Genomic DNA, 22303 nt, shown 5'->3' on the forward strand with positions numbered 1-22303 from the left:
ATAATTGCAAACACTATTAATGCTTTTTACAAAATCAGTCTTCCAAATATTGATTACTAGATAGTTTAATGTCCCAAGATACACTGTACTTTTACTGAACCTATCTCAATGGTCAATAATAGAAAGTTCTCCCCATCATTTCAATAATTTAAATGTTTCCCCATTACTACAATTTTCCCCATTAATCAATACAAGTGATGAAGCAGTCATATCAATATTTGATGGCTGTTAGGTACGTTACTAAATATACATCAGCTGCATAATACATCAGCTATTTCAATAAGCAACAATATAAACTTTAAATCTGCTGTCAATACCCATGGAAATACACCCAGCAGGTTCAGGTTTGGAGGAAATAATTGAAGGTAAACCATGTTTGGCCCACCTGTCTGGTAGTACGATTCTGTGGCTGTGTGCTGAGGTTGAGGCTGAGGAGCAGCTGAAACAGGTTGTTGATAATATTGCTTATCATAACTTGATGTGGGTGTTGATGTGGGACGTGCATAATTGTAACTGTCCTACATTAGACAAGGAGAATACATAAATAACTGCAATACAGAACATTCAGCATTCTTTACAATAATCTATTCTCCAAAGCCACTAAAATCAATCTAAATGCCGCACAGTGCTTTGTCGTCTCCAAAATACTTCGAACTAATCCAATGAGTGCATGACATATATATGCCATACGTTTACCCACCCATGGAGAGCTGACTATACTACAGCTACCTCTCATTGGGACTTACAATGATATTTTACTGCCCCATGCAGCTATGGTATTATTTAAAATCATACTTGAAAAATTGAAATTATGAACTGACTGCGCAGGTAGGTACTGTGGTACAGAATTTGTATATTACTTGTGAACCAGATCAATGCAATCGATTTCCAGAAATGCTCAGGTTCCCTTGTAATATATAAATTAAAAACATAGGTCACAAATGATAAGCATTATCATTTGCTACACCTACACAGGTGTAGTCTGCACAATTGCTAGGCATGATGCAATGGCTATACACCATTCGGGAAGTGGGTCAGAAATAGTCAACCCAAGCTTTGGTGGTCATATATGGTCAGGTTCACTTTTCATAAATATTAAAAGGTCATTCTATCCACGACTATTTGTGGGTCACTGTTGTTCACAATTGGCTGCCGCGTTTCGCCCACAAAATATAGTCAATTCACTTTACAGTATATTCTGTGAAGAGCTTTGAGATTTCGAAAATGTGATAAGGTGCTATATCAAATGCAAATAATAAAGGAGAGCAGCTGTGTATCTTCTGTATACAGATATGTAGTTGAAAAGATGTTTCCAAATTGTATTCCCTACAAAACGAGTTCAAAATATATCACAGTGGTTACACTAAGCTTTAATTTTTTTAAAAACATTAAAAAAACGTGATTTTCTGAGCGCTAAGCTTAGCAGCTACTTTACATACAAAGTTAATTAAGCTTTCTCCACAAGCACCTTAGATGAACCATAGATCAAATCTGTCATCCAACCCCACTCCGTCTTTTCCGAATTTCCTCCTTGATCGTAGTATGGCTGCAGAAAGAAACTTTATGATTCATTATGGGAAGATCAATGCCAATACATACAAGCAGTTGTATTATAAATTGCCACTTGGCCACGAGGTTTTTTTGGTGCAATTTTTCTGTTACCATGATTTAACGAACAGCACTAATATGCACAGCATTAAATATTACTAATAGTAACTGTAATCAGGCAAGACAAAAATAAAATACATATTTTAATTCAGTCTGTTTGTCATTTGGCCACACTTCATCTGCATTATGATATAGCACAGCCTGGGGAAGACTCAGATTTCAAAAGCATAGCTCAAATGCATCTTTGTCGAGTTTACAATCCCAAGTGTTTAAAATACCACCTTTCAACCAAATTAAAGGAACGTCTATACATACAATTGAGACATGTAAGTATTTAAATCCAGATCAGATTTTCATTTGATATTTGATACAGTGTCCTGTCTTTTGAAATCAAGGTGTGCAAACTTATTTTAGGAAGACAATTAATCGCCCATTATAAACAGAAATGAGCCCAACAACTACATAGGCCTAGAACTCTGGGGCTTTCTTCAAATTTACCATATTGCCGCACTTTAACACCCCAACCTTATATTAAATAAAGTGATTTAAAAGACTGACATTTCTCTGCACTTAATATAAATATCTTCCCTGATCTGGTAATACACGCCATGCTGTTAGCTGTGTGGTTGGTCATTTGGAAAAGAACAGCAAATATTTGTAATCAGGCTTTGCATGTTCATCGTCAAGCATGACAGCAACAGCCAACCTCTCAAGATGACTATGCAGATTATGGTCTATAGCAGCGGAGCCAACCTTTTTAGTCAGCCAACCAAATAAATGTTTCTTATTGAGTTTTTTTTTCATTTATGGCCGTGCCATGGGTATCACGGCTCGGTGTCTACTGGAAACAAGTATTGATTTGGCCTGGACTGGCGCAGTCCACTGGGCCACTCCTTGTGTCTCCAAGAAGTAAATCGCGATTGGCCGGTTGGAGACCCCTAGTCTATAGCCTGAGATCTTACTAAGATACATCTGAACTTTAGTATTTAAAAGTTAAGAATACTGATACATGAATCCTGGAACTATCAGCAATTTTAAAACTAACTCAGGCATTTTATCTTCCAGCTGCAGTCAGTTGATTAAAATTTCAAAGCACAATTATTTTAGTCCTGCCCACTGAAATTCATGAGATGCACTGCAGGTGAAATGTATTGGTATTCAATGCACCTCCATTTGATCCAAAACTTGTGTCCAAAACGTTCATGCCTAAATCATGCAATGAGTGGGAGAGTGGAAGGGAAAGTCCAGACAGTAAGATTTGAGCTTATCAAAGCAGCTCAAGTCTCACTTTTTGCCACCCAGAAGTTAGACAGACAGAGACTCCAACTTCAAAGCCTCAGTTGCCCAACTATAAATACCATTCCCAAAAAAGAAACATTTCTGTGAACTCACAATGATAGCTTTGATCTGAAAATTTGAATAAATGCAACATATGATTCCACAATGAGCCATACAAATTAGGAAGGCCCCGGCCTCTAGTCTGTGTTAAACTAACAGATCCTGTTTGTGGATGAAATTGACCATCAATCCTGAGGTAAAAGAGAAAAATTACAGCCACATTAACCACTGCTAATTTTTCTTCCTGCTGTGGGCAGACCCGGCTTGGCTAATCAATGCCTGGTCGCTTTGTGGGCAGTCTCAGATGTATCCATTGGATAGGTGAGTAGAAATCTGAAACTCTCCCACAAAAGGCGATGGATTCTGGATCTATTTAAATTTTCAAGAATGTGTGGGTAGATTTTTGTTACTTAAAGGATATGGGGCAAAGACGGAATTGAGGTACAGGTCACCCATGATTCAATGCAATAGCCATGATCGAATAGAATGGCGGAACAGGCTGAAGGGGCTGAATGGCCTACTCCTGTTCTTATGCTGGAATATTTAAATATTATGGAATTACTGAATATCAAAATTATACACTATTTTCACACAATGCCAAAGATACTTTTTCCACCCACCCCCTGGAAAACAAAAGAGCATTTGACATTTGAAAGCTGTAATGGAAATTTAGTGCGAAGTGTTAAGACTTACCTGCTTTGTGCAATTGAAACTGGGCAAACTGCCTTCCAAAACAAACAAAAAAACATATGGTCTAGGGATTAGCAAACTGAGATTAATTTGTCTCTAAGGAAAAAATAAAAAAGGTCATTTTCTGTATTTGCCAGTCTAAGTTTCAAATTAGACATATTAGCCACTATATGCTAAATTAATGCCACTTCCTGGCATTTGGAAACATTTTCATTAGGGGAAAAATAATTTCAGTTTCAACAATGAGACTGAGATTTTCCCCCATTATAAATGGCAAATTAAATCAATAGGCTGTGCATCACTAATGCAGTACCCATCCCCACCCCCCACCCCCGCCCCTCCCCATTTGATGTATTAAGCACCCATCCATCTTAACTTGTTTCCAGGAAACTGCATTTGAAGGAATAGCAGATGCATTCGCATAGGATTTACGTTTATTAGTGCAATGTCTAACAGGCCCATTAATGCGCCTCAGATGTCCTCTTCTCTATTTTCCCCTTCATCTACAGAATAAATTGTTCTTGAATGCCTTCAAAACTGCAATATATACAATCTGATTAATTATTGTAAAATATTGTCCAGCTCTTGATCAAGGCGCATTGCTTAGTATCAAAAATGCATCTGGACTACAGATCCAGATCTTAAAAACATCCTGCACTAAATTTCCCTATACATCCCAGCATTATTAGTGCAATTAAAACCCTTCCTAGTTCTAATGCAAATTAACACTATGGTTCTCAAATTTAACTCACGGAACTGTTTGAAAAAGTTTTTTTTTCATGTGAAGGAAAAATTCGAAAATGGAATAGATCAGTCAGTGCTTCACCCAGATCGCTCCCATACATCTTCGATTTCTGGTTTTATCTATGGCAGATTAAGGCGTCAGTTTAATGTAATAGCCAATTTTTTTTTGTGTGAAGGGCTTTAAAATTCGTAACATTCTATAGTAAATTCAGGTTTGTTGTAAATAATACAACATATAATTTCAAACCAAATTTCATTGCCAAACTACAGAGAGGAAGGAGATGCAGAACATGAGCAATGCACTCTCAATTTTATGAAACAGAAAAAGAATTATTCATCTTTATGTTATTTAACTCATTAAGATTGTGGGCCAAAAGTTGATTGATGCAAAAATAAGACCAGAGTGAAACATCCCAAAACAAGACGTTGAGAGTAACTGCACTAATTATACTAATCATACTAACAAGAAATGAGCACTGCTATCCAGTTATAGAGAAATGTACCCCAATTCATTACAATTACCATTACTCTTACAGGGTAACTTAGCATCACCAAAATACCTGTTCAAAAAGCTTTAATAGATGTTGTAGCAAAATGGTAATTGGGGTTATTATCTAGACAGGTAATACAAGGCCGGTAGTTTTGTAGTTAAATGAAGTCAGGCCGATTCGCCTTTTGTAGCAGTTGCCAAAAATAAAAATAATTTTTATACAGATGGACCTTCAAAAGTCCAACAACAGGGACCTGCATTAACTTTCATCTGTCTGGGCATTTTAAGACCATAAAAACAGGATCTTTACCAACACCCCCAAATTCCTTGGTGATAGTAAATCTAATATTGAAGAGCAGGATGCAGGAGACAATTCTATTTTTAGTTGTAGTGCCCGAAATAGCAGGTATTACAAATGGAAAGCCTACAAATAGAACGCTGAGGACATTGTTTGGAAAAACATTAGGCCTCAACCGCTTCAGGGTGTGAGGTTCAGGCACTGTTGTACAACTGTCTTATTTTTCAAAATAAATTAGTACATACTAAATAAGGTACCATTAGGTAACTATTAGGTAACAGCACTTATTAGATGCTCTGGATCGCAATTTCTACCCAAAATTCCAATACTTAACTATCCTAGGCTATATAGGTTGAGGCTGTCTAAACCAACATTGTCACTTAGTCAAAGTCTTAAATGAACATCAACAAAATGCAATATTGTCTCTGACTCAACTTTTCCTCCCTCACTGAGACTTTTCAGCCTGGCTGCTCATTAATTAAGCCAATGTGCAACTTTATTATTTTATTCAACCCTCAACTGATTGATTCAAACCTTATTTGCAGTGCTTGACCAAAATAGCTTTCGTGCATCACCTGAACATGTCCATTTGCCCTCTGACCCCATCTGCAGCTGAAGTTCTAACCTATACCTTGGTATTTGAGGTCAATTTTTCTCTGCTTCTCTAGCTCTGCCCTCCACAAGCTCTAACTGATCCAATCTTGTATCATTTATCCTCTCCTACACTATGCTGTGCACGCCCAATACCTCCATCCTGCCAGATTACACTCACTCCCAGTGGATACTCATCCTGACTTTTAAATATTGCCCCTCCCTACTTCTGCCATCTCTCCCCTGTACTCTTCTCCCACTACATCCTCTGCTCTTCTGACTCTGGTATACCCCTCACTCCCTTTATCCCACCATCAGCAGCCAAGACTTACCCCCCAATGTGCACCACTTTCAAACTCTTCAGAAGTCCCTTCCTCTGGTTCCTTCTCTCTCTGCCTTCAAGCGCCTTTTAAAATCTACCTTCTTGACCATAACTTCGATCAGCACCCTAAATCGCTCCTCCTTGCCCATTGTTTCTGCGAAGTGTTTCAAAATGCTCACCACACATGAAATGCAAGTTGTTAATATAAAGAACTGCTACTGGCCGTATACCATTGAACATACATGAAACATAGTATTATCAGATCTGAAATAATCAATTCAAAATTAATCTTTGACACTTAGTCAATGTATACATTAAACCAATGCAACTATATGCCAATCTCAAGCAGTTTACACCCAAGAATGGATATAGTATACAAAGCTCCTGCCACAAAATCATAAAAAAAATGCTACCTTAATAGTCAGGAGCAGGAAATGCTTCTATAGGTTACCTGATAACTTTGTGTTGTGGCAGGTGCCGGTTGAGGGGCAGCTTCTGGTTGCCTTTGTCCGTAGCCATAATCTGCTGCAGAGTGTGGTGTCTGATAACTTCCATATCCTATCGAGGTGGCCGGTCTCACTGCTGGTGCAGCAGGTACAGGGGCATACGCTGCAGTTACCGTGTGAGCCACTGGTGGGGCTTGTTGCACAGTGTAATTGGCTGGTGTGCTTGGGTGGGAATATGCAACGCCAGTGGCAGGTTGTGTACTGGTTCAATAAAAGCAAAGAACAATTAGGCTGAACCACAAACTTGCCATATGAAGAAGAGGAAGAACAACTTGCATTTATATTGCGTCTTTCACATTGCGTAACTTCTCAAATGATAATGATGCTGGACAGCGAGCATGGAAGGTGGGAGACGTGGAAGGATAATATTAATAATAATAATAATCCTTGCATTTTGGGACAAGGGGCAAGCAAAACTAAGTACAGGTAAAGATGCAAGCCGCTGAATTTTGAATGTGGATTGTGGAGATGGGGAGGGCAGTAAGGAAGGCATTAGAGATGAGTGTAACAGTATCAACGCTTTACATTTATACAGCACTGTTCATGTCAGGAGATCATCTCAAAGTGCTTCACACAGGTGACTGGACACCTGAGCAGGGAGGCGAAAAGATGACCAAAAGCGTGGCCAAATTCACAGGCCTTAAGGTAGGTTTTAAAGGTAGGGAGGATGGGGGTAAGGTGGAGGGAGTTCTAGAGAACACGGTAGAATGATTTAAAAGCTCACGATTTTTGGTGGGGCAGATTAGAAGCAGACCTGTGTTAGTTGAGGGGAGTAGTGGTTGAGATCAAAAAGTTACTGAAGGTCGCAGATGTAGGATGGAGCTTAGCTACAGAGTTATTTGAATATGAGGAGAATCTGGAGCGATCACAACAGGTAGAGACCCAAAATAAATAGGGAACGTGGTAGCAAGACCATGTGAGAGAGGGGGAGCAACAGCAAGAGTGTCTGAGAGAGGAGTGAGAGAGATGACAGCAGAAGCGCCAAAATGTGTGTGAGCATTAGAGAGGACAGGCAAAGCACCCAAAGAGATAGAGAGTGACTGAGACAGCGCCCAAGAGAGATAGACTGCAACAGAGAAAGTTCCACAAAGACCACAACAAGAACACCAGAACGAGAGAGCAATAGATAACTGTTCAAGACACGGAGGGAACACTGGCGAATGAAAAATTGTTGACCACTTTTACACTTTGTGATTGTATTGGTTAAAAAAAATCCAACATTCCTGTGTGGTTAGTTAAACAACATTTCAGGTCTATTCCAATTTTCAAATCTTTCCATTTTTCCTGGAGCTCAAAGGAAACTTAAACACCAATGCTGTCCTAAAACAAGATGAAATTTCATAAGTCGTCTCATTATAAGTCATATACTCGCCTAATTCAAATATGCATTCAAGTGCCATTAAATTTCCTACTAGAAAACACCTTGATTTCTTTGCACTGGTCGGATTTTACAAGTCAGATAAATGGCTAAGCCATAACGATTTCTTAGTCCTGAATAATATAAATCCTAAAGGAAATCATCTCCTAACTCGTATCACCACAACCGCATTCACTGACTGCATTGCCGAAGTACTGCACGTATAGTGCTATGTTTGAAATACTATAGCATGGTAAATTAAATAATTCCGTTAATCGTGTTATTAGCTCTTTCTAAGAATTTATGTGCTTATTAAAACATTTCCCTTATGAAACCCGTTTGCTAAGGCCATTCATTATATGCCCTTGAGAACAAGTACAATGTACAATGCATTAGTTGTATAAAATTCAATTATGTATAACTCATACTTTGTGCAAATTGTATTAAATGCTGTACTGATCGACTTGTGAGTTTACCTACCCAAAAATTACAGTACTCCCCATTTTTAAAAAAAAACTTCATGTTGCCCCAAACCTCTAAATCCATTTCCATTTATGTTTTTTCTGAAGTATGTGAAACATTTCTGTGGGTATTGCACATAGGACAACAATCATAGCAGTGTTTAGTGAGTTGCTATAATAAAAACCAGAAAGGAGCATACATTTCAATAAGATTATAAAGATTATAAATGAAATAAGATTATAAATGAAATGGATAAATGAAATGGATAGTTGATGTACTGGATGAAGTCTTAAAAAAGATATGGCCATTTTGAAATAAATGTCAATGTGCTTTTTTTAAAAAAACACCTTTATTTGCAGGTTCTACAGAGAATTAAGGTTGATTTCTAGGATATCCCTCACTCACACTATTAAACTTCATGCATTAGACAGGTAGCAGCAAGTAGGAACCTGGTTGTTAGTCGAGATTGCTTTTGCGGAGGTAATAATCCCTTAAAAAAAAATTTGGTCACTCAATCCACGACTGTTTGTGGCACCCTGCTGTGTGCAATTGGCTGCAGCAATTCGTCCACAAAATACACAGTCAATTCACTTTACGGTATATTCTGTGAAGCATCTTGAGATGTCTCAAAGGCATGATAAGGCATTACATCAAATGCAAGGTTTATTATTTTTAAGATTTCCCTAACTCCCTGACATTCTTGGAAAAATGTATTAATCCATTATTAGGCAAAAGACTGAAAGTGGGTGAGCACACATTATGAAAAGAATAATCAAAACTAAACAGTCCAAATACCTGTAAAAGTGGAAACAGAACAGAAGCTTTAAATACATATTTTAACAGATTCACGGAGAAGTGAACAAAAGATGTGATAGGAATATCTTAACTAGATGTTCAATTCTTCCACACTCCTGTAGCCTCCCTGAAGTGATCACTGCAGGAGTTTAGGATAGGTTTCACCTACGAGCATTCCCTCCCCAAAAACAACTAATCTACCAAGAACATAAATTTGAATTAAAAACATAAAGCAGGAGCCTAATTGATGGAAGGTACTGGGAGTTTTGTAAAAGGCAAGAAAACTTTCATTTCTCATCTAAATTCAAGCATCTTTTAATCATTATCTGTAGAAAGCAAATTGTGCTTCTCACCCTTTAACACAATGCAAATTTACATTTATATTGAGCCTTTCATGTTAGGACAGCATCCCAAGGCCCTCAAACAGTCCTGGCTTGACACTCGAGCAAACTCCTCCAGTATTCTGCCCCACACAAACACTATAGTATGCTTTCCGTAGAACATGGTTTTCAGATTGTTCTTCCAAAAGATTCTACAAAGTGTATATTCTGCAAACAGCCAACTCAAATTTAAAAAATACTTTTGACAGTGATGTCCCACAAAAAGCCATGAAGTGAGTGACCAATTTTACTTGGGGGTTTGTTGGCCAGGACACCCGGAAAAACTTCCTTGTCTTTTCAAAAGGTGCCACAGGATCTTTAACATCTCAGGACCTGGGAGAATAATAATAATCCTTGCACTTGATATCGCGCCTTGTTATTGTTATCATCACATCTTCACGACGTCAGAAAATGCTTCACAGAATTCACTGTAAAGTTTTGTGGACTGTATATATTATGGGCGAATGACAGCGAACAACTGCGCAAAGCAGTATACCACAAACAGTCATGGATTAAGTAACCAAATGATTATTATTTTGAAACAATTAATAAAAAAGGGATTATTACCCCGGCAAAGCAATCCGCCAATTGACTAACAAGCGGATTTCTATTTACTGCTAGGTAAACAGAGAGGTGTGGAGTAAGGAAACTTGCCTAGCGTTTCACCGTGCCCAGGAATCAAACCCAGGTCCTCTTGTTTGAGAGGTGTATGCTCTAACTACTGAGTTGGAGGACTCCACTCCAGAATCAGAAGACTTGTCATTAATAGGCCAGGGGTGCACAACAAACCCAAGTCAGCCCGAGCAGAGGAGTGGTGGATAGGAGGATATCGAAAAGTTAAGGAGATGCTAGGGCATGGATGGATGTGTATATTCAATGAGGACAATGAAATCAATCCACTTGATGATTTAAAGTGAGGCAAGGACACAGATAAAGAAAAGCAATGGAGACGCAGGACAAAAGTAAGTCACTAATGGTATGGTAAATGTAGACTTATTTTCTTACTACACAAACTTGAAATACATATGCCTTAAATTGTCAGCAAAGGCACTGTGCATTAACCATACAGAATGTCCCAAATGCCATTGCACAAAATTACGACAAAGAGTAAAACCTCCCTCTCCGTGCTACAATACAATTGTTTGTATTGGGCCTTGGGATGTTCTCCCGATGAGAAAGGAGCTATACAAATGTAATTTTATATTGTTTTGTTAAGCATATATGTGTGAAATGTGTCATTATTACGTATGGCAAAAAAATAATGTATACACATTAACGACTTCCGGGTTGCAACCTCCTCTGGGGATTCAAGTTTAAGTCTTGCAGGTTTTTATTTTATTTGTTATATTTTTTGTTATACTCAATCCTTTCAACCCAATTTTCTCTAGAATTATCAGCATAATTATACGATAATTTTTCAAAAGGAAATTACGGGTTAATTGGCAGAATATCAAAGCCTTTCGTTCACTTGTTAACTCAACTTCTGCCTTGCACTTTATCTGCCAGATTTGTTAAGTAAATAAAAAAGTAAATCTTGCAAAACAGAGATAATTACACCTGTACCATATGGCAGAGGTTGGGTCTCTTAATGCAGAGTTCAAATATAAATATATCGCAGTGTAATTTCCAACACAGTATTTGCTAAACTACCTGCAAGATCCTGTGGAAATAGAAGACAAATGATCAGAGCAAAATAAGCACTATTCATCACAAAATCCCCAAGTAGTTACTGAGCCATACATAGGTCATATAAAAATAATGATAATAATCCTTTTCATGTCTTCTAGACCTCTCAAAGCGCTTCACAGAATAGACTGTAAAGTGAATTGAGTGTATATTTGTGGGCGAAAATGCGGCAGCCAATTGTGTACAGCAATGTCCCACAAACAGTTGTGGATTGAGTGACCAATCTATTATTATTTTTTTTGAAGGATGATTATCCCCAGAAAAACGATCCCCCAATCGACTAACAACTGGGTTCTTACTCACTGCTAGTTAAACAGAGGCGTGTGGAGTAAGGAAACTTGCTCAACGTTTCGCCCTGCCGGGAATAGAACCCAGGTCTCTCGCTTGTGAGGCGAGTGCTCACAAGCACTCGTATAATTATGCTGATAAAACTGAGCTACAGGACTCTATCTCCATGTACAGATTATTAAGAGAACAAAGTCTTGCAGAGCTGCAACAATTAGAAACGGTCAGTCCCAATGTAGGTACAGATGATATAAGGAACTACAAAGTGAAACAAAAAAAAGGTCGCTGGGAACACTCAGCAGGTCAGGCAGCATCTATGAGAAATGAAAGTGTGTCAACGTTTCAGGTCCATGACCCTACACCAGAACTGGGGCATGTTTGGAGGGAGAGGCTTTTAAGGACTAACAGAGAGGGGAGAGGTAGGGCAAGGAAGACAAAGGAGAAAATGGAATAGAGGACAGGAAATGATGGGTTAAAGAGGTGTTAACGATGCAAAACAAAGGGGAGAACTACAATGTGAAACTGATTGGTTTGCAGAGGTGGGCATCTGCACCTACAACTGGTGGAACCATCGCTCAATGGGAAGGAATGTGTGTCTGAGCTGTGGGCAGGAAGATGATGGCAATGCTTTCCCGCATTTCATGCCGAGTTACGTTGCCCACCAGTAAGCTTGCAGGGAGTTCCTTGTAGCTGTACCCACCTAATGGGGACTCAAATCTGCACTTCACGGATGTGAAATGACCAACTGGTGACTATCCTCCTTGTGGGGAAAGTAAGTGGATCTCCTTGAGCTAAACTGGTTCCAATGTGACATGTTAGAATCAAGCCAACACTCTCAAGCCAACAATAATACTCTCATCAGTGAGTGAGTCAGAAAGTTATGGGTTCAAACCCCACATCATTACTTTGAACTCACTGTCAAGCCAAACACCGCAATATAGTATGTGATCCATTTTATGAGAGAATGTTGGTCTGGTCACTAGAGTGAAACTCTTTCCTGTCCTCCACTTTCATCAGCTCGCACCTCCTAATTCAGGTGTCCAATCAGCAGTATGAAGCACTTTGAGACATCCTCCCAATGTGAAAAGCACTATATAACTGTAAAATATTACAATTGTATTGGGTCTTTGCCAGACTCCACTGGCTCCTTGTCGCAGAACAGATTGATTTCAAGATACTCACACTCACCTACAAATGGCTTCAGGCCTAAGCACCTCGCCAACCTGCTTACATCCCACTCCTCTATCCGCCCTTTCGTTAGTCCAGCTCGGGCATTCTGTGTGTCCCCAGGCCCCTTCGTTCCACCATCAGTGGTTGTGTGTTCAGCTTCTATGACCTGAACCTCTGGAATTTCCAACCTCAATCCCTTTGCCTTGCTCCTCCTGCCCCCCCATCACCAGTCTTCACCTGAAGACTTTCCTCTTTAGCAGTGCCTACACCACCCCTTTCTCAGTGTCAAGCTCCTCCATTGTTCAGTACTTTGAGACACTATCCCAAGTGCTATAGTGCTACTGTTGTTGCAGGAAGTAATATAATGTTGGTGTCATCCTTCACATAAAATTTAAAGTGAGGTCCCGTTTGCCAGTTCAGATGGTCGCTAATGATCCCAGGCATGATTCAAAAAAGAGAAGGGAGTTTCTCCCAGTGTCCTGGCTAACAACCCCCAGATAAAATTGGTCATCTCTGACATTTCATCTCTGACATTTCAACACTCCTCACATCTCTTTGCCTCTGCTCCGATCGCCTCATCATCCTGGGCGACTTTAACCTACACTTCACCCCCTCCTGCTCCATCTCCACAGACTTCTCTTCCCTGCTCTCCTCACTCAACCTCTCCTTACACATCAACTCCCCCACTCACAGTCACGGCCACCCACTCGATTTGGTGATCACCCGGGGCCTCAGTGTCTCGGATGTCACTATTACCGACAAGGCCATCTCTGACCACCACTTCATCTCCTTCACCACCTCCACCCCCCTCCCCACCTCCACCAGACCCACCACCATCTTCTACCGCCCTTGGAAGAAGTTACCCCCACAATCCCTAACCGATGCCTTGGAGTCCTCTGAACTCCTCTCCCTCTGGCCTTCAACCCTCACCGACCCCTCTTCTCCTCTCTCCCTCCTCCACAATACCCTCTCCTCCACACTCGATACTCTTGCCCCCATCACTTCCCGCACTGTCTCCTACTCCCGCTCCTCCCCCTGGTACACCACCCACCTCCGCTCACTGAAAAGCCAGGTGCGGGCTGCTGAACGCACCTGTGTCAAATCTGGCCTAACGGTCCACCGACAAATCTGGCTGGACCTCCTCAAAATTTACCGCTCCACTCTAGCCTCGGCCAAGTCGTCCTTCTACTCCAGGATAATCCTGGAGGCGAAGAACAACCCCAGGCTACTGTTTTCCACCACAACCCGACTCCTCCGTCCCCCCGCCACCCCGCGCAGGTCATCTCCTCCAACCTTCACTGCGAGGAGATGCTGGATTTCCTTGAATCCAAGATCAAGGGAATCCGCTCCGCGGTCACTTCCCCTCCAACTTCCACCCACCACCCACCCCTTCCCTCCCACACTCCGACTCCTACCCATCCTCCCCTACACACCTTCGTACCCGTTTCCCCACCCTCTGTCACTGAACTCATCCTATCCCTAAAACCAACCACCTGCTCCCTTGACCCCATCCCCACTCCACTCCTTATCTCCCAGCTCCACTTTCTTGCCCCACATATCACTGACATCATCAACCTGTCCCTCTCCTCTGGCTCTGTCCCCATTCCATTAAAAACTGCCATCATCACGCCCACCCTGAAAAAACCCTCCCTTGATGCGTCGCAGCTATCAAGCTACCGGCCCATCTCCAACCTCCCCTTTCTCTCCAAGGTCTTGGAAAGAGTTGTCGCCTCCCAACTGCGCTCTTTCCTTTCCACCCATTCTCTTTTCGAACCCCTTCAGTCAGGTTTCCGTGCTGCCCATAGCACAGAAACTGCCCTGGTCAAGGTCACCAATGATATCCTGACCATCTGTGACCAGGGCTCCCTCTGTCTCCTCGTCCTCCTCGACCTATCGGCAGCATTCGATACGGTCGACCACGCTATCCTACTCCACCGCTTGTCCTCCCACCTCAACCTTCAAGGCACTGTCCTTGAATGGTTTAGGTCGTACCTTTCTCACCGTCTTCATTTCGTCTCGACGAATGGCTTCTCCTCCACCCCCCGCACTGTCTCATGTGGTGTCCCTCAGGGCTCTGTCCTCGGTCCCCTCCTCTTCACCCTCTATATGCTCCCCCTTGGTGACATCATCCGCAGACATGGAGTTAACTTCCACATGTATGCGGATGACACCCAACTCTACCTTTCCTCCTCTACTCTCAACTCCACGACCACCGATGTCCTGACAGCCTGCCTGTCCGACATCGAGTCCTGGACGAGAGACAACTTTCTTCAGCTCAACGTGCGAAAAACCGAGGCCCTCCTGATTGGCTCACGTCAGCGCCTCCGCACCTCAGGCGCTGACACCATCAGCATCCAAGGCTGCACTCTCCACCTCTCAAAGCCAGTCAGGAACCTCGGCGTTTTGTTCGACCCTGAGCTGTCCTTTCTCCCTCACATCCGCACCACAACTGGCACCGCCTTCCATCACCTCCGGAACATCGCCAGACTACGGCACTACCTCACCCCTCACGCTGCTGAAACCCTGGTTCACGCCTTTGTCACCTCAAGGCTGGACTATGGGAACTCTCTCCTCGCCGGCCTTCCCGCCACCTCCCTCCACAAGCTGCAGGTCATTCAGAACTCTGCAGCTCGTGTACTGTCCCGCACCAGGCTTCGGGACCACATCACTCCCACCCTCGCTCGCCTCCACTGGCTCCCCATCCCCCAGAGGATTGATTTCAAGATCCTCATCCTCACCTACAAGGCCATTCACGGCCTTGCTCCCTCCTACCTCTCCAACCTACTATCCCCCTACCTACCTGCCCGTACCCTCCGTTCCTCTGGCTCCGGTCTGCTCCACGTCCCCCGCCCCAACCGCCCTACCATCGGTGGTCGGGCCTTCAGCCTCTCAGCCCCAGGCTCTGGAACTCCATCCCCCAGTGCCTTCGCCGCTTCCTCCCTTTCCTCCTTCAAGGCCGGTCTCAAAACCTTTCTCTTTGACCGAGCCTTCAGCTCCCCTCTCGACTCTCTTCCCCCTCCTCGCTCCCTCCCTTCCCTCCCCTTACCCTGACCATTTCCCCCCTCCTCGTTCCCTCCCTTCCCTCCCCTCACCCTGACCATTTCCCCCCTGCTCGGGTCATGACCCAACTGTGCAGCGCCTTGGGACGTCCTCCTGACGTGAAAGGCGCTTTATAAATGGAATCTTGTTGTTGTTGTTGTTGTCATTCACTTCAAGGCTGTTTGTGGGACATTGATATGCACAAATTGGCTGCCATGTTCATCTAAAAATACAGAGTCACTGCACTTCCCAGTAACTATTGTGAAGCACTTTGAGATGTCAACATATGTGAAAGACTCTGCATGAAATGAAAGGATTATTAATATCACTACTACTAATAAGATGAGATAAGCAAGTGGAACCCCCTGCGGAGAATTTGTACAGCAGACAAGACAAGTGTGAAACTCTCAGTTTCAGGTTTGGAGGTTTAAGCATTGTGATAATAATCCCTGCATTTGGCATAGAGCCTTTCACATCGACAGGACATCCCTAAGCACGTAGTGTAAAGTGGAGTGTCTGTGAGCAAGCGCAGCAATGAATGACACACTGATGGGTTTTTGTGTAAGCCAGATATGCAACTAACCACAAAAATCTCTTGAAATGAATCAGTAGATTAAAAGTCCTCAAGATGAACTAGAATCAACAGACTTGCACTGATTCCCCCGCCCCCCCACAGCTATTTGGTACACAAACTCATGTAATTTGATTTAATACACAGATTTGTTAAAAAAAAGAGAGGAAGGCTCATTCCTACCATCCCCACATACACAACTGTCATAATTGACACGAACGACAGAGCTTTCACAAGCAGATAAACCCGACAAACCAAGTAAAATATTAAACGACTAACGAGTCCCAACGTCTCACTGCGAAACGGTACCACCCGGGTGCCAAAGCACCGCATATATTATATATGATACTAATATAACATACACATATATTATATATGTGCGTGTATAATAATTATACTTACTGACAATTTTTAAAAAAAAACATACATATAAAGTAGGGGATCAGGTGCAGTCAGAGACCAATTGCATTATTATTCGCAGTTACAAGAGAGAAAATTGACATCCTCGGCGCTGCCGGAATGCAATGATGCCCATCCCCGCGGCCGGTACCAACGCACCGTTATCTGCCGCTGCGGAGCCCGGACCTGGAGTCCGCTGGACTTGGGAAAGGCAGATGGTGTCTCTCTCTCTCTCCCCCCCCCCCACACCCCGCCTCCCCCCCCGATTGCCTGCACCTCACACCGGGACCCCCGGTCACCTCAGTCCGGCGGCCAAATTGGGCCAGAATCAAAAAGCAACGACTCCCGGGGGCGGGGATCGGGTGCCGAGGACCGGCCCTGCGGCGCCCAGACCAGTCCCGGGCCCAAACCCATCGCCAGCGGTCGCCATTTTGACCGGTCTCTCCCGCCCCCCTCTCCCTCTGCCCCCCCCCGACACCCCCTTTCCCGGGGAGGTGGGGGCTCCCACCGATTCATTCACACAGCCGGGCCGGCCGGCCGGGTAGCGGGGCCCCCGCTCAGCCCGCGTTCATTCTCAGTCTCTGCGGGGCCTCGCCGGCTTCACCCCCCACCCCCCGAACCCCGCGCCGCCGCGCCGCGCCGCCCCGCCCCGCGGGCCCCGGTACCTGTACTGGGCGCCGCCATGCGCGAATCCGTAGTAGTTACTCGCCGCCATCTTGGCGTCTTCGCCCAACCGGCCGGGCACTGCGTCACGTGACAGGGAGAGAACACACACAACTTTATTAGCACAACACACAGTCCCCGTCACACACCGTCTGTATCCTCACGTACACACACACACACACACACCGTGTACACACACACACACACACACGCAGCACTGCACACGGATGTGCACACACAGCGGCTTGCGTTCTGCGCCGCTCCCTTCACTCACGCCAGGCGGCCTCGCCGAGCGCTCACAGTGTCGGAGCCCGATGCCGCATGTACGCCCATGTGGAGGTACACGCTTAGTACATACGACGACCACCAAACTACATGTGCACGGGCGCCCTTTCGCGTCAGAAGGATAAGGATGTCCCTCGAAGCTGGACAGTTCAGGGTTGGCACCGGAGCTGGGGCGTTGGAACAAAGAGGGGTGGAGGGCGGGCGGGCGGGCGGCGGGAAGCACGATCAGAGAGGAAGGTCATGACAGGCCTTGGAGGAGGCAACGGAAGAGGCCGAGGTGTCAGGGCAGAAAAGCTGAACCATCATGGGGTGGGGGGGCACCATTTGTAAGTCGGCCGCGTGTAGATATGGATATATATCCATACACACGCACAATCTCGTCCTTCAGATTCAACATTAAACCGAGGTCCCTTCTGCCTGTTCAGGTGGATGTAAAAGATCCCACAGCACAATTCAAAAAAATAAGGCACTTTCTCTTGCCCGGTGTCCTGGCCAAGAAATCCGCAAAATAAAATTGGCCACTCACTCCATGGCTGTTTATGGGACGTTGCTGTGCACAAACTGGCTTTCCGCGTTTTGCCCACAAGATACACAGTGACTACACTTTACAGTAAATCAATGACATAAAGCGCTAGATCAAGAGCAAGGATTATCCCTCCAACTCACTAATAGCCATTGTGAAGAGATTCATTGGCCAGGTGGTCAATTTTGCAATTTCTGGAAGAGGATGTGGGTAAGAAGACACAGAATATGTGAACAAAGTGATTTGAAATAAAATGTAAAGCAGAATGCAGTCTATATCCGAGTGTGTGGATCACTGGAAGGAGTTAAGTATAAAGGCTGAGATAAAAGCACACGGTGGCTGGATTTTTCCTGATAACTCATCACTCCAAAGGGAAAGGCCTCGATGATGAGTTATCAGGAATGGTGATTTCCTTAAAAAAATTTAATAAATTGGTCACTCAATCCACAACTGTTTGTGGGACACTGCTGTGCTCAATTGGCTGCCACGTTTCACCCACGAAATATACAGTCAATCTACAGTATATTCTGTGAAGTGCTTTGAGACGTCTCAAAGACGTGAAAAGGCGCTGTATCAAACACAAGGATTATTATATTATTATAATATACTGTATATATACACAAGTGTACGTACATATATACAGTAATGTAGACACATACATACACAAACTTGGATATCCCTCCCACACAGATATAAACTGTCACAGATATCTAGCCAGTACATGGGCTGAATGGACTCCCATCTGCGCTGTAAATTTCAATAATTCTATGGTTTTAGGTATAGGTGTCAGTCAGCCTGGCTCAGTGAGTAGCATAGTAGCATTCTCATCTCTGAGTTAAAAAAGTGATGAGTTTAAGCCCTTCCTCAAGATTTTAGGAACACAGCCTAGCGTGACACTCCAGTTCAGTGCTGGGGCATGCTACATTGTTTGAGGTACTGTCCTTCAGATAAATGTTTAACTGAGATCTCATCTATCTGTTCAAATGGACGTCAAAGATCCCATGACACCATTCAAAAAGAGAAGGAAGTTTCTTCCCTGTGGTCTGGCCAACAATCCCAGATAAAGCCTCAGCTTTCACCAGGAGATACATACTCCCACAATACAGTTAAAAGGGGAATGAGGAATAACTATTGTGGATCAAGATCAAAAAGGTAACTATACTAAAAAAGTTACTACTAAAAAATGAGAAATCACAGGACCCCAATGGGATTCATCTCAGATTGAGGGAAACGAGAGAGGAGGTAGTTGAGGTGTGGTGCCTCTTTTTAATAAAGGTGCCAGGGATAAGACAGATAGATAGGCCAGTTAGCCTTGTCAGTTGTGGGTAAGCTTTTGGAGGCAATAATATGGGACGAGGTTAGCAAATACTCAGATTAGATAATCAGGGACAGTCAGCATGGAGTAGTGAAGTGCAGATCATGTTTGACCTGAATTGAGGGAGTATTTGCAAATGTAGATCAGGGCAATGCTATGGATGTTGTTCATCTGGACTTCCAAAAGGATTTGATAACAAGCTGCACAGCACAAAGATTGATGAGGAAACTAAGGGCGCTTGGAATTGGTGGAAACGTGGCGATAATTGAAACTGACAATGCAAGTGACAAGGGCTATGAAAAAGACTTATAGTTTGCTGTGTTTCATACATAGCGGCACCAAGTATAAAAGTACAGAATTCATGCTAAATTTGCATAAATCATTGGTTAGGCCACAACTGGATTATTGCGTCAAGTTCTGGCACCTCACTTTAGGAAGGATGTTAAGGCTTTTGAGAGGTTTCAGAGTATGTTTACAACAATGATTCTGAGGATGAAGGCCTACAGTTATGAGGAGAGATTGGAGAAACTGGGTCTGATTTCCTTGGAAAAGAGAACTGTATAAACTTTACAGTGGGTATTGAGGGGAAATCTGACTGAGGTGTAAAAAATCATGAGAGATTTTGGTTAGGGTAAATAAAGAGAAATTATTTCCACTGATTGGGTAGTAACTAGGGGAAACAGATATAAGATTGCCAGAAGAAGAGTTAAAGGGAAAATTAGAAGATTTTTTTCACTCAAGAGAGTACTTGGGACATGGAACGCTCTGCCGAGTAGCCTGGTGGAGGCGGATTCCATTGTAGACTTCAACAGGGGAGTGGACAGGCATATGGGGAGTGGGATTGTAGCAGCATCCCTGCTCTGTGGGCTGGTGTAAGCTTGATAGGCCGAAATGCCTGCACTAGATAACTGTGCGGGACACTGCTGTGAGCAATTAGCTGCCGCATTTCACCCACAAAATAAGCAGTCAATTCACGTTATACATCTTCAAGACGCTTTGAGATGTCTTGGAAGACATGATAAGGTACCATATCAAATGCAAGGATTATTATTTCTACGTTTCTAAAAATGGTCATTCATGGCTTTTTCCAGTATATACAGTCTGTGCGTTATCAAATATACACCCCAAACATCTGGAACTCCCTCTATCCCTCCATAACATTCATTAATTCCTGCCTTAAAACTTAGCTCTTCAACCGTGCCTATGGTCACCTCCCCCTTCCCCCTTGCTCGGCATCCATCCCCATCATTGTGAAAACAAAAACAGAAGTCGCTAGGAACAGTCAGCAGGTCAGGCAACATCTATGGAGAAGCTCCTTGTGAAGCTCTTTGAGATGTTATCCTGTGTGCAGGGCGCTATATAAATGCAAGTTGTGCTTATTGTATACTATGTAATAATAATAATGCTTGCATTTGATATAGCGCCTTATATCTTTGAGACATCTTAAAGTGGTCACAGAATATACATACATACAAATTCATATACACACACTCATAAATTCAGATACCAACAATACACACACATGAATGACTCCCATAGAGATAAAGGAAGTAATCAGAACCATGTTAATGTATACAGAAAGCATCAATAGCCTTTTCTTAAAAAAAACTATTTAATTTATAGAATCATAGAATAATACAGCACAGAAGGAGGCCATTCAACCCATCATGTCTGTGCTGGCTCTTTGAAAAGAGCTTCCAAATCAATCTCACTCCCACGTTGTCTCCCCATAGCTCTGCAAACTTGTTCTCCCCAAATAATTATCTACTTCTCTCTTAAAAGCTGTTATCGAATCAGCTTCCACCACTCTTTCAGGCAATGTTCCAGATCCAATCCCTGCATCATTTTGAAAACTTCTATTAAGTCTCCTCTTAAGCTGCTCTGCTTCAAAGAGAATAACCCTCGCTTCTCTAGCCTCTCCTGATAACTGAAGGCCCTCATTCCTGGTACCATCCTGGTAAATCTCCTTTGCATCTTCTCCAATGCCTGGACATCCTTCCTAAAGTGTGGGGCCCAGAATTGAACACAGTCTATAACTGAGGCCTAAGCAGTGTTTTATAAAGGTTCATCAAAACTTCCTGACTTTTGTATTCTATGCCCCTATTTATAAAGCCTAGTATCCTGTATGCTTTTTAACAGCTTTATCTGCCTGTCCGGCCACCTTCAAACATTTACTTATATGTACCCCCAGGTCTTTCTGTTCCTTCACCCCCTTTAAGATTGTACTATCAGCTTATATTGCCGCTCCTCATTCTTCCTCACAAAATGCATCACTTCACATTTCTCCACATTGAACTTCATCTGCCACATGTCTACCCATTTTATCAGTTTGCTATGTCCATTGTCTGCTACTATCCTTCTCACTGTTTACCACTTTTCCTAGCTTAATATCATCTGAAAACTAGGAAATTGTACTTCCTATATCCAACTCCAAGTCATGTATATAGTTCAAAAACAGCAGTGGTCCCAATACTGATCCTTGGGGGACACCACTGCACACTTTCTTCCAGTCAGACTAACATTAAAACAGACCTCTATATATATAAGAAATATTTCAATGCGTTTCACAGAAAGCAATTAATTACAAATGAAGTGAATGTGGGATAAACGTGGGAGCTAATTTGCACTGTATCGCTAAACAGTTGGGTGACTAACCCATTGATTTGAATTTGAATGAAGGAACATAAACCAGTGATATACATTTAAATATAAATATGGAGAAAAACTCCCCTTTCTTTGAAATCACTGCCAAGAGAGGTGGGGAATTCTCTTAACACCCACCTGAA

General features: G+C 42.9%; 1 protein-coding gene across 3 annotated transcripts in view; it reads right to left on the bottom strand.

Annotated features, from left to right (window-relative positions):
* The window catches only part of zfr2 (zinc finger RNA binding protein 2), a 50760-nt gene that overhangs the window by 24120 nt on the left and 4337 nt on the right, over positions 1-22303 (bottom strand). For 2 of the 3 annotated variants that reach the window (XM_007907984.2, XM_007907983.2), the window contains exons 2-5: positions 17397-17475; positions 6533-6788; positions 1469-1546; positions 386-518 (exon numbers count right to left, since the gene is read on the bottom strand). In XM_007907984.2, the coding sequence (XP_007906175.1) occupies positions 386-518; positions 1469-1546; positions 6533-6788; positions 17397-17475 (546 nt within the window). Of the gene's footprint in view, positions 1-385; positions 519-1468; positions 1547-6091; positions 6346-6532; positions 6789-17396; positions 17476-22303 lie in introns of those variants that run through there. The other variant, XM_042342632.1, reaches the window with a different exon arrangement.

Source organism: Callorhinchus milii, unplaced genomic scaffold (assembly GCF_018977255.1).
Source record: "Callorhinchus milii isolate IMCB2004 unplaced genomic scaffold, IMCB_Cmil_1.0 Scaffold21, whole genome shotgun sequence".
Lineage (NCBI taxonomy): Eukaryota > Metazoa > Chordata > Chondrichthyes > Chimaeriformes > Callorhinchidae > Callorhinchus > Callorhinchus milii.